Genomic DNA, 14,161 nt, shown 5'->3' with positions numbered 1-14,161 from the left:
TCTCCGCCTCACTTTTTCCTCCCAGCTTTGAGATTCTTGCTATATCGGGTTCTTTCTCCCACACACACACCCTCTCTGCCTCCCTCTTTTCATTCATTTTCTCTCTCTGGGTTCAGTGGGTAGCTGCTGAAGGGCCAGGCAGGGGGGCTGTGGTCAAATTGGCCGTTTCCACACTGTGTTGTGCTGTACCTGCTGGCAGAGCTATCAGATAACTTAGCTCCATCTCTCCTGACCCTGCTGGCAGTGTAAATGTGTTGTGTGTGAGAGGATTGCAGGTTTCTTGATGTAATTCGATCTTGTATATATATTTTTTATTATTGGTATGATTTTTTCCTTTTTTTTAAGGATTTAATCTTGCATTCCACATTGACACATACACACTCATACACTCACAAGGAATAAGTCTGTGTGCTGCAGCTGGCTGTAAACTGACCAGAGTCCATAGCTCCCTCTGTTGGCTAGTGAAGAACTACATTCTCTCCCTCTTCCTCTCTCTGTGTCTTTCTCTCCTGCGTTGGCAGCTCTCTTTCCTTCACTAAAGCAAAGTTCACTATTGTTTATTCTGTTAAATTTCCAAATTGCTTCTTTTAAGCTTTGTTCCAGCTTAATTTGTTGCAAACATAAATTTTAACCCAATTATCATCAAATGTCAATTATTAAAAAAAACACCAGGTGATATTAAATTATCAACACAAAAGTAATTGTTCTGAATGAATACAGTAGCTTTGTGTTCAGTTGTAGCCTTGGTCTAGTGATACGTGTGTGACTGGCACACATGTGTCGATGGGTGGCCTGAGGTCAGCTGCTTAAGTGACCGCCTCCTGAATTTGTTAAAGACTGTTTTGACCAGCTCAGACACACACACACACACACACACACACACACACACACACATAAGCACACATGCTGCCCCGAATGAACTTGCTGTGGCCTATCGAGTGGTGTGATTGATGTCAGTGAGAGTTGCAATGGATAATTCTTCCACAGATGTCAACAGGCTGCCACCACAGGGTCAAAACACACACACACACACACACACACACACACACACACACATACAATCACAGACAAGAGTGAGAGATCAGCAGTGTACAAAGGACAATAGCCTTCACAGAGTAACAGAACTGGGAAGACAGTGCAAACAAGCCATCCATACACACAAACACACACAATTTTCTATAGAATTATCATTGAATAATTGTATTTTACATTTTGACTGTGTCGGTTGTTTTTCCTTACATATTTTATCCACAGTCCAATACAAACCATGACAATGTGATTTCCACAGAGTCCACACGCATATGACCACACAGGGTATTTCCCTGGCTTTTTACTGTGATAGCTTTGTGTTTAAGAGGTTTGTGTGGCAGCCAGGTTTGTCCAGCGAGAGAGAGAAGTGGCCTTAAGGGGTCACTGTCAACATATACACTGGTTGAGAACCAATCAATAGTCAGGGGGGGCAGGGTGGGTGACAATGGGGTCAGACAGGGAGAAGAGGAGGCAGAAACAGAGAAGAAGCTAACATTGTTTCAGGGTTTCTGAAACATTAAAGTCACTTTTTTCTGCAGTATCTATAGATTTTAGAAGATTTATAAGCTTCAGGAACGTATACGTGTTGACAAATTTTAAAGAGCGCAGCTCTGTTTATGATTTTTTGTGTATGGTATAGTGCTTTAGTTTCTCACCATAACAATTCTCCCCTATTTACAGAATAGACAAAAGCTTTTTAAAGCATCTCTCACTGCACATGTGTCGTGAAACCTGACCCTTAGATTTCATTCATATGCTAATTTTTATCAAACACATTGCTGCTTGTACTTAAACTGACTTTCCAACGCAAACTGCATACATGCATAAATTACAACACAATGTCACTGACTATTTTCTAAAGTAAACTGCAACAAAGAAATACGCCTCCATAAACACAATCGGTTCATCACAGACAGACCGTTTAATTTATCTTTGCATAAGTCACATCACTGTGTTTTATTTTTATTGGAATGTGTGAATTTCTATTCACAACTCTACTGCAACTTTAGAGTTAAGAGTCCTCTCATTGTTTCATTTAAAGTAATTATTTATATGGATGTTTTTTATGTATTTTATAATGAAATGCCCAGAAACTGATTTTTTATTTTTCAGTACAAATTATTTTGAGTCAAAACATTAAATCTATGGATCTTAATCTTTCTTCACAGATGTGGAGATTGTAGTTGCTTGTGTTTATATATGTGTGTGTGTGTGTGTGTGTGTGTGTGTGTGTGTTAGAGACAGAGGTTTTGGTAAAGGATTTGTTTGCCCAGTAGTGACGGCAGCATTGATTCACACTCATCTTTGTCGATGCTTATAAGCCCCTGGATACATCATAACTCTGTGTGTTTGTGTGTGTGTGTGTGTGTGTGTGTGTGTGTGTGTGTGTGTGTGGACCTCATAGCATCTGTGTATACATCTCATGTACCTCTGTGCAAAAGGCAAATGTATGTATGCACACAGGCCGTTTCTTTGTCATCTTTGTTGCACCTAAAATTATTTCCCATTTTGGGGATTGGGAATTTTTCTGAAAAACTTAAAAATCAACTCGACATTGCACTGCGTTGGAGTGGATGTATGTGTGTCGCCTGATTTCACTAGAAGTTGGTTTTACTTAAAAACTTAACCTATGTACAGTAAGTGTTGAGTTATTTGCCTTGGTTATGTTGTCTTGGATACATATATCTATAATTTCAGTGCTGCACATTCTCTGGGTCAAAACAATTAGGTAGTAACCATACTCACTGACATGTGTGGAATGTGACAGTGGGAGGGAGAGAGCTCCACACATCAACACCAATGTTAACATGCTTCTGTTATGTTGTCACTTCAGGAGAGAAATGGGGTATTTTAGTAAAATAATAGTAAATGAATGTTCTACTGTCAACCATCAAGGCTAAGGTGTGATCCATTTGACTTGTTTTTGAATGTGCATGTGTGTGTGTGTGTGTGTGTGTGTGTGTGTGAGAGAGAGAGAGAGAGGGAGAGAGAGAGAGAGAGAGAGAGAGGGAGAGAGAGAGAAAAAGAGGTTGCAGTTACTGTTGCACACACACGCATACACACACACATACATCAAAGCAGAGATTGGTTTCAGGAAATGTTTTATTATCTGTTCTCTTCCAAAGCTGCTAATCACAACCACTCTCTTTCATCTTTGCATCCCCCCTTTCCACCCCTCCGATTTCTTTCTATCTCCCTCTCTCCTCCGCACTTCTCTCCCTCTCCTCTATCCCGCATGCACGGGTATTTGAGCGTTGGAAAAGTCGAATAGAAACATTTTTGAAAGAAAGAAAGAGATCTGAGTCTCCCTGTAGGTTCCTCATTTCCCCCTTTTTTTTTAAAGAAAAGACCCTTCCTTCTCTCCCTACGTTCTCCTTCCTCTGTCTCCTCCTCTCTCTGAGGCCAAGGAGCGGCGGGGGGATCATTCTCCTGCAGAATCTTTCTCGCACCGACACATTCCAAGTTGTTGGAATTATTGGAAATAGTGGGAATGTACAACCTGCTGGCGCAGAGACGGCAGGGAGTGCAGCAAAACAGCAAGCAGCAGGGAAAACCTTGTCCCAATCATTCCCAAATCATTCCACAACAAAGGACAAGGGCCACGGAATTGCCATAATCCTGCATTTTACTGCTGAGCTGTGATGGGCTCTGCTGCACTGTGTGTGTGTGTGTGTGTGTTTGCAGTGTGACACATTATTTAGGCTTAGGCTTTAGGGTCAAGCTTACACATTTTCCTTTGATCTTGCAATTCTCTCAATTTGATTAGGTCAATTTAGTCTTCTGCAGCTGAGCTGACACAGATCTGTGATTCCCAGAGAAATGCCTCACAACATGGTACAAATGTTTAGCGGCTGCCTGAAGGACATGTATTTTTTTAAGTGTAAGTTTTACGTTGTTTAAAAACTAAGAAAGACAGTGTTATTTTTTCAACACAGTCTTTTGTGGTACATGATGAGAGAAAAAGAGACCAGTGGAGAGACTTTTGAGAAAGACAGAATTAAGAAAGTTTGGCTGATAAAGGGACAAAGAATGAAAGAAAGAAGGAGAGCGGGATGTCTTGCTTTAAATCTTTGCCTCACCTGTATCTTTCTCCTTTTCCTTCCTCCCTCCCTCTGTCTTCCACTCTATGGCTCTTTGTCTGATCCCTCCCTCTCCACCTGCTCTTCTCCCTCTCTCTCTCCCTCTCCCTCCTCGTCTCCACCCCTGACTCCGCCCTTCCCCGCAGCCATTGGCCGAGCATCCACCAATCGTGGCAGAACCGGGGCCTGAGGGACTGCATATGCAAAGCGCTGCTTAATATTCATGAGCTGCTATCGGGGCTTTAAGTCGTTGATTAGGACAGCGGCACAGCTTTCCGTCCCAACTGCCTGGCTGGCTGGCTGCGTGTGTACCTATAGCCCCCTCTCCCCGGCTCTCACATACTCACAGCGCGCACACACACACACGCTCCCTCACATCTACACACACGCAGAGCCGATCAGTGCAGGCAGCGCAGAGCCTGGTAATTGTATTGCTCCCTCCAAGCGGAAGGAAGGACTGAGAGAGGAAGACCAGAGAAAGAAGAGGAGGAGAGAGGAGAGATATAAAAACTTTGATTTTTTTCAAATTTCTTGTTTTTTCCCTGGAGGAGGTTGACATGACAATGACCCGGTATCGCCGATGGAGTCGGTAGGACATCCATTATCCGAGTGTTTTTTAATGCACTCTGAACAAGAGTAGGTAAATTTTACCTTTTATTCTTATCCTTTTATCCATCATTCAACTTGTCATTGTCTGTCATTGTGTATGAGTGTGTGTGTGTGTGTGTGTGTGAGTGTGTGTGTGAGTGTGCATGTGCTGGTATGCAGCGGAGGTGGCCCGCACCATGTCAAGGTTGTTTCTGCTGTCAGGTAGCACGCGTCCACTGTCTGTGTGTATAAGTGTGTGTTTGTGTGTGGCTGCAGTATCCGGACAGCAGCTCTTACTCAGTGGGTAGAAGAGCAGAATTTCTGTCCCTCCACCTGGGAGCGAGACACCTGCACACACACACACACACACACACACACTCATTAATAACGTATAGAGACACAGTTTCTTCTTTACTTTCTCTGTTTTTAAGACATCGTTTTACTTTGAGTCACACAGGACAAAACATTAACTCAGTCAGAGTACGTCTTCTTGAGTATATGCCCGTGCTTGTGTTTACACTTCTGCATGTGTGTTTTAATGTGTGTGTTCGTTCAAGTAGAGAATGAGAGAGGTAACAGGGCAATGAGGTTACAGGAATAACGTGGAGAGATGGGAGGAAAAGGGCCCATAAGAGAGGAGGAGGGAGGTGAAGGGGGGAGAGCTGCGCTCTTAAATGCCAGAGGAGGTAGAATTTCAGACGGGCAGCTCAGCGTGTGGCCCCGCACAGGAATTAGAGACAGTTACACACACACGCACACACACACACACACACACACACCTCACAAACAAGCAAGTGCCGCTGAGTTGCTCCTTTCGCCAGCGCTTTGCTCTTTTAGGTGAATGTTGAAGACGCTGTTAAAAATGCAGATGAACTGATTGGCGGAACGGACAGCAGTGTGTGTGTGTGTCTGTGTGTCTGTGTGCAAGTACCATGCAAGGTGTTTGATGAAACTGCACAAGCAAACTCAAAAATTAAAGTGTAGTAAATAATCACACTTTGTCCTTTTTCAAACAACACAATGTGAAAGAGTGATTTTTCTGAAGTGATGAGTGTAATTCATTTGGAGGACTGCACTCTCTTTAAAGAGAGCTTGTAGGTATGAAATGATTCTGTCAAATGTACATCCAGTAATTAATGCCAGATTTTATAGTAAATATGTATGGAAGTTAAAATATTTGTATCGGGTATTTTTGTTCTCAGTGGTCATGGCTTTATAGTAAACAAATTAATATCAGTTTCATTAAATCACAGCCTCAGTCAAAGTGTCCTTACGGTACAAAGTCGGAGGTGGAGAACCTAAAGACAGAAACTGAAAGCTCTGACTGAGAATGGATTCAGGATTCTGTGACAAGGATTTTATTTTGTGTTTTCTGAACTTGACATTATTGAGAATTTTAAAGAAAACTGATATTTTTGTATACTTTAAAGCCGTCTCACCTTTTTGTGTGTGTGTGTGTGTGTGTGTGTGTGTGTGTGTGTGTGTGTGTGTTTGTGTGTGTGTGTGTGTGTGTGTGTGTGTGTGTGTTTTTACATGCAGAGACCCTCCTCTCTTTATTCCACTTACTGTGTGTATGTGGAATAGAGGAACATTTTTAAGTAAAAAGGTCAGCTGGTGAAATAATCACTTCTTTATCATTCAACTTCTCTTTCATCATCTTTTGAAGAAACTGATCTGTTTGTTTCAGTTATGATTAGATTTGCAACAATTAACAGGGGTCCTCAGAAGTGTGATTCCCTTTAAATATTTTATATTTTATTGAAACATTAATAATAAACCAAAATAGTTATTTTTTATAATATCAGTGTATTGTCATAAATCTGATTTTGAGGTTTTGATCCAAACAGACTATAGAACGACCTTTCACATTGAGCCTGCTGATTTCCTTTTCTAAAACGACTGGAAATCCAGACCAACGTCTTCATTCAAGAACATTTAGGACTGTGAGGACTGTACACTGTTTCTGATCTGAGTCTGTGCGCTGCTTTTTCAACTGCAAAACAGTCAGGTGTATTTTAACAACCAACAACAATTTAGGCTGAACACATTAAACTCTGGTTTTTAACCTGTGAATTAGACAAGCAGTGAACACTTCTGGCAAGGGTTCGGTGCGAAGTTTATAACATGAGCTCTGTGTTTAGAAATTTAAATTTAATGGCAAAAAAACATACATACTTTCATGTCATGGAATGTGCTGCTTTACCTGCATGTGTTTCTGTAAGTGCATGTAAGATGGGACTGCTCTGACATATTTTTTGAAATCCTCCGGTCCATTCTTGCATCAATCCGTTTTTCCGCTCATTCATCCATCCATCAATTCATCCATCCACCGCTCTCTTTTCTCTGCTCAGGCTTCCCTTCCTTTGCTCTCAGGCACTGATTTTCTGCACTAATTAAAATATTAGGGATAATGATCGTACAGATAATAATAATAATAATAATAATAACAACAAGTACCGCTTAAGCTGTTAACATAATTGCATTCCCCTCATGCCACCATATACATACCATTTGCATATCATTAAGATATATTTCCTACAGTGACTTTAGTGAATTTGGTGGTTTTTGTCAGTGGGTGTGAAGGAGACAGTCGGCACAGCGGCCGAGCTGATCATTCAGTCCAAGGTTTGCAGTGTGAGAAATTTTCTCTACATGTAATTATTTTATTTATGGATATGTGATGTAAATAAATTGTTTGTTATGTGAGTAAATACATAAAATTATTTTTAATCAAATACACTCTGAATGTTTAACAGTTTGGTGCATGTGTGGAAATGCACTGTATTGAAATGTGTCTTTGATAAATAATTTGAATTCATCTCACTAAACTGATGAATGCAAGAAAAAATCTAAACAAAAACATTTTGTTGTTGTGATATTTATTTGCCATTTAAACAGATTTAATTATTATCTGGTTGCACACGATAGCACTAGATATTCACCTTGTAAGTATTGTGTCTCATCTTAGGGTGTAAAGACAGCAATGAAAGCAATGCAACAGATAAATTCAATTGTTTCGGTTGATTTTTAGAGCAATGCAATGAGATATAAAGTAATTCAAAAGATTTGCTCTTGATTTTTTTTTTTTCAGAGTTTCGTGGTGACATCATTCTGATAAATGAATTGAAGAAATCGTGAAACTTGTAGGCCGACCAATCTGCTTACACACTTTAAATAAAACGTAGTTGAAAAGCACAAAGTCTTTAAAAAATGGTAATAATAACATGCCTTTTTTTTGTTTTTTAAGACTGGTGAAGAAAATATCAATATCCATTGAAATAAAGAAAATATTTTTGTTTCTCATCTGAGAAAATGAAGGAAATGCATGTTATTTCTCTGCCTTTTTCGTTTTGTCAGTCTCTCGTGCAGGCTTTTTCTCAGGCCATGAGGGAGAGAAAGCAGTAGAGAGGGAGAGAGAGAGGTAAAGCTGACTGGAGGGAGGGACGGGGGGGGGGGGACCAAAGAGAGATTGCGTAAATTAAAATCCTTTTAATCTCCTTATAAAATCATTTACTTAATTCATCTGTCAAAGCATGTCAATATGTGCCGCACTGATTTGTTGGCTCTGTGTGTGTGTGTGTGTGTGTGTGTGTGTGTGTGTGTGTGTGTGTGTGTGTACGCGCGTCTGTGTCTGTGTACGCATTTGCATCTGTTTGTTGTCATGCATGGGTTCCTTCTTACATTTTGTGTGTGCGGTGTATGAGACCTAGTGGTGGCCTGTATGAGGAGGTCATCTTTTTGTGTGTCTGTTTGCCTGTCCGTCTGCCCCCACAGCATTCGTTGTCTGTCAGTTTTTGCATTTTCTAAGCCTACACACACACGCACACGAACTAACACCCCCAGAAACACATACACACTCGTGCATACGGCGGCCTCCCTCTCATGTGAAGGGTCCGGGCATTCCAGCGGTAATTCAGTCCCGTAAAGAGAGAGAGATGCAATGAGAGGGAGACAGACCGAGCGAGAGGTGGGACGGTGGTAGAGGGAGGTAGGGGGCTAGGGGGGGCTGCTTTTGTCTGACACCAGCACTTAGGGGTTGGCTGGACATACGTGTACGCATGAACGCACACTTGCATGCACACACACGTGCACACAAGTTTGGGTTTTTTTGTGCATTTGCAGCTAAAAAGTAACCAAATTGTGGGGAAAATGCAATTACACATTCATACATGTATGCAGATACTGAAGACACACCATGACACACACATTTGTAAAGCCTTGATGATGTGAATTTCTCTGATTTATGGTCAATCCATCAGTTATGTGTGAGTGTGTGTGGGAGTATGTCATGGGTCAGTGGTGGCCTTTATGTGTTGAAAGAGCAGTAAGAGAGACTGTACCAGCTGTGACACACACACACTGCAATTAGCCATTACACCACTGTGGCGGTAAAGCTGTGTGTGTGTGTGTGTGTGAGTGTGTGTGTGTGTGTGTGTGTGTGTGTGTGTGTGTGTGTGTGTGATTGAATGCCAAAGCGCTGATTGAAAGAAGAGAGAGAGAGTGATATATAGTGAGAGACAACGCCGCTCATCTCTTCTCATCTCTTATCCTTCCCCCCTTCCCTCTCTCCACGACGCTCATCCGCTCATCCCTTGTGTTCCGTCATCCATACATCAAAATGTGCATTTATTTATTATTTTATTATTACTCTTCTCACAATCTATCAAATCATTTACGCATTGAATAGGAATTACTCTTCTGACTGGAACATACTGACTTTTCTGTCTAATTCAAGTCTGCTTTTATGACGTTTATATAGCAATGAAGCTGAGAGAGATGTGGAGGAAAAAGGGGATTTTTGCCACTGTGCGGATTTTGAGCTTTTAGTGTGAAAAGCATGTGGTATTTTCCTTCTCTTGTCGAGTTTTAACATGTCTTTCTACAGACCTGTCAGTTGGATTTCACGGAATATAAAATTTTCTTAATTTCTATCATATTTAGGATTGTTATCGTCTATACTGTGGCTTTAATTTTTTTTGTTTCCAGCTGTTGACTGGGTAAATTATTAAGCTGTGCTTCAGAACAGAAGACCGGTGTATGTATATGTGTGTGTGTGTGTGTGTGTGTGTGTGTGTGTCCATCGTGTCGTGCTCAGGGCCTCTAATGCTGCCTCTCACCCCTAATGGGAGGAGACAGCGGAGACTGGGCCACAATAGAACTGATTTAGATGGAGAGGTGCTGTGTATGTGTGTGTGCGCAGGAGTGTGTGTGCATGACTTAAAGAGGATCGAGAGAATGATGCAGGTTCAAACATCTTGTCTGTCTTTTACACTTTTTCCGTTTCGCTGTTTTTCTCTCCCTCTCTAGTCCTGTGAGTCCGTGGGGACAGCCCTATAGATTGTCTGCTTGGACAGTTCTCGCCCTCTACATGCCCAGGCCGTGTATAGTATGATTAAATTGTCATTGTTTCGACAGTGTGTAAGCGGGGTTCAAAAAGACAAAAGGGGGAAAGATAGAGTAGAGAGGGACATGGATAAAGACTAAGAGAGAGAGAGAGAGAAATGAATGACCATGCCGCCTTGCGACTGACAGTGAAATATTCCTCCTCTCATCCTCCCATCATGCTTCATGTGTGTGCCTGATGGGGAGAGAATGACAGGCCAGCCCACCATCCCACCTCTCTCTTTAGGTTTTTTTTTTTTTTTTAGCCTGCCTCTCTCTGCTTTTTCTTTTTCTGTGTGTGGGTAAATCAAACCTGCGGAGATGCCAACTTTATCCAATGCACGAGACAAATCACAAATATCACGCAAATATAGCCAACATTATTATACATCATCACAACATTTTCTGTATATTCAGATATCCTGGCACTTAACGAAAGCACATATTTTCTGTAAGTAAGTACATTTTTAGTAACAGTTTTCACTGAAGAGCAACACTCAAGGGATTCCTGTGATAAAGGGAAAGAAGAAGATTTCTATTTATTTATTTATTTATTTTATTTTCCTCTACTACCCAAACTTTTAAAGATTGTTTTTCACACACATGTTTTACTGTAGGATATGAAGTATTAAAAATACTTGCAAACCTTTTAAATGCAATACATATTTTACTGAAATAAGGAGCAATAGCAAAACAGCAATTCGCTTAATACTGGTATGCGATTTTATGATGTTTTTTTTGTTTGTTTGTTTCTCTTTCACTCTGTCTGGTGTCGTCACCTTTGTTATATTTGATATATTTGTTTTATTACAAAAACAAACGAGCAAAACTTAATTACTTACTGCAAATTAATTGATACATTATACGTGCCCATTTATGTAAAATGCATAAATAAAAGTTTATCGTATCATTCCCTTTCCGTTGTGATTTTGAGAGAAAGGAATCATCTCTAAAAAAAAAATATGTTAAGAAATCGCAGCAGAATTGTTTTGTAACAACAGAACAAACAGCTCCACAGTGTTCCACTTTCTTTCTCTCACAGTAATTCAGGTCAGTCACATGTCCATACACATTGTTGTGCACATGTGCAACACTGTATCTGTGTGTGACCGTAAAAGAAAAATGGATCTGTGGGTTTTAACTCTGTATCAGTGCAGGTGCGGACTTAAATGACTTCTGTTGTGTTTGTGATATTGTCAAATCTGGCAGCGCATTTCATTTTCATATGTTGATGTAAGTTTAATGAAATATTTTGCATAAGCCTTAGATTTTCCAAAAGCATCCATCTGGTTTTCAATAGGAGCACCACAACGGGCTATTCATGAACAAACTAAATAACATATGTGACAAGATGAAACGGAACAAGCACTTTATATATTTCCATGTGCGAAAATGCCCACAGCGCCGATCTCTGTTTTCAAACCTCTTCAGGTATGTTGTGGCACTTCTTGTCCCCAGTATGTGCGTTCCTTTACGCAGCTGATACGCACTTTTCTTGACCTCCGCAAATTATTCATTTCCCCTTTATCCCGTCTTCCTTCACCATTCAACCCCACACACATACACACTCCTCCTCTCCCTCCCCACACACCCCTCCCTCGTGGAGCTGTCACCTTTCTGCACCCGCTCAGTCCCTATTAAGGCCGACAGCCCATCTGCCGCCTGCCCCGCTAACAGCTCCCGTCGCTAACGCTAAGGCGCACACACATCCACATCCACTCAGACACACAAAGGGGCTGCAACATCGAAGCCCACCTGCCCTGATGCACGTGCAGACACTCGCAGAGAAACACATTTGTATACAAATATGTTTATGCAGTCAGCATTTATGATTATCTACTGATCATTTTAATGTCTCCCAGACACACGCGCTTACACACAAATACATGTCTTCATCAGATTATATTTATGACACAAATTTGTCATTATTATGTTGTCACATTACATGCGGATATTAAATGTGCATTTTTAACAATAATCTGAAAACATTACCAAGAATAACTGCATTATATCCAGCAGTCATATCTCACCACCTTTTACCACCTGGGAGTCCAATTTTTATTGCTGAAATTCAGCAAAGTGAACAGTATAAAAGGCAATAGTTTTTTTTCTGTTTCAATTTACGTTGTCTGTTTTTTTTTAATTGCATTTTGTTGTTAGCAAAAGTGTGTATTTATGCTCGACTTAAGCGGAAAAACTCGACTGGATCTCCGGTTATTTTTACCACCACCTGCAACTTAATGTGTGTCACCTGTGTAACTGGGTTTATTAATGAAAATTACATTTATGCGGATATTTATCGTATATGTGACTGGTAGACACCACAATGCCCTGACTAGAGGGGTAATTAGGTAGGGCAGTTGCAGCCTTGTGTGTGTATGTATGTGTGTGTACGTGTGTGTGTGTGTGTTGTGGCATTTGCTCCCTTCAGGGATAGGTGCGTTTTGCATTAGCAAGAATGGCAACTGTCTCATCAATCACTGCATCACCATGTCTCACGCACACACACACACACACACACACACACTCACACAGGCACAGACACACGTACGTTCACATACACACACACACACACACACACACACACACACACATACTGTGTCATGGTCATTCTGTTCACAGATGGGCCAGCAACACATGAGCGAATCACTGAGCATCAGAAAGACACCCACGATCTCCATACTTTTACACACACACACACACACACACACACACCTTCTCACATCCACAATGTGAGCGTGTGTGAGCTGGTGCCGCTTACATGTAGTGACAGGAGCGTGAAATAGGTCAGGTTGAATCACATAGGTTAATACTCTTCCCCTTTATTTTCTCATTTCACTCTGTATGCATATATAAATATTTAGCACTTTGTTGATGTGTAAGTACGTTTGTGGTTTGAAATGCTTAAAATGAAAGGTTGTATATAAATTAATTAAGTTAGAGATTACTGTTCCAGTACCATACGTTTATTGTACCTTACCTCTTGTAAGTATTCCATTCAGTGCAGGAAATATTCATGTTGATGCGTGATTTACATGATTGTCTACTGATGTTAAGACGCCTTTTAGCCTAAATTTAATCTTTTGGAATGAATAAAGAGATGAAAAAATATCCGTTTACATTGCCATAATGTAATAAAACTGAATTTGTAATCCCCAACAGTTTTAGTGTCTAAGTTAATGCAAGTGGAGATTTCTGCAAAATCAAAAAGCCTTTTAGCTAAAATATTCTAGCTAATGAGAATGCAAAACAAAATAAGTTACTTCACTCTTCCAATGTTAGCTGAATCTCTCCCTTTTTTCTTCTTTTTATTAATCCCTGTTTTACTTTCTTTAATTTGTCCTGTTATGTTGGCCTGTAGAAGGATGCACAATTTACCTTATAGCTTGTGTGTAACTGGAAAGGCAGGGATGGGGATTCAAACCAACTGTATCAAGTTTTCATGGTACTGGGTGAACCTTAGTCAGTACCAGGACACTCCCCCAATAAAAAAAAAAAAAGCAGTATTAAGTGTTGCCTGTCTATATAGCATTGTGACACCGCAACCAAAGCCAATAAGTGTGTGAAGCAGCAGCAGCAAGATATCGATTCCTCCTATTCACCAGAGTGGAACTAAAACCTACATATTACACACCCCGGCCCTCCAACTCTCACTGAGCCAGCCCAGCTCTGTGGATGGAGGGAGAGCCGGCTGTCAGACGACTGATTGGTCTGTCTACCTGTCTGCCTACATGGCCGCTCACTTAAACAGCAACCCACAGTGGGACATCGTCACACACACATACATACACAGTAATGTCTGCGTGGTGTGTGTTTGTGTGGTAAACATGTGTCTATCAGTTTGTGACACATACCAACATCCTGCTCTGTTTACTGATACACGTATGAGACAACACACACACAAACACACACACACACACACACAGGAATGCGGTAATGCCTGGAGAAAAAAAACTGCACTGAAACGGATTATTTTAGTAATTTGCTATTTAGCTGTTACTGTTTTAATTTGTAGATTTATCAGTAACATTTCAAAGTTAAATATAATGATAAGATTATTTTCCCCCTTTTATGCCAATTTT

General features: G+C 40.7%; 1 protein-coding gene across 3 annotated transcripts in view; it reads left to right on the top strand.

Moving 5' to 3' along the window:
* Positions 1–4,474: 4,474 nt before the first annotated feature.
* The window catches only part of esrrga (estrogen-related receptor gamma a), a 79,108-nt gene continuing 69,421 nt past the window's right edge, over positions 4,475–14,161 (top strand). Inside the window, exon 1 of one of the 3 annotated variants that reach the window (XM_059350423.1) lies at positions 4,475–4,745. In XM_059350423.1, the coding sequence (XP_059206406.1) occupies positions 4,690–4,745 (56 nt within the window). In that variant the 5' untranslated portion in view covers positions 4,475–4,689. Of the gene's footprint in view, positions 4,750–14,161 lie in introns of all 3 variants that reach the window. The other 2 variants (XM_059350416.1, XM_059350431.1) reach the window with 2 other exon arrangements.

This window comes from Centropristis striata, chromosome 2 (assembly GCF_030273125.1).
Source record: "Centropristis striata isolate RG_2023a ecotype Rhode Island chromosome 2, C.striata_1.0, whole genome shotgun sequence".
Taxonomy (NCBI): domain Eukaryota; kingdom Metazoa; phylum Chordata; class Actinopteri; order Perciformes; family Serranidae; genus Centropristis; species Centropristis striata.
Note: the sequence above shows the minus strand (reverse complement) of the source record. Positions and strands in the feature narration are given on the sequence as shown.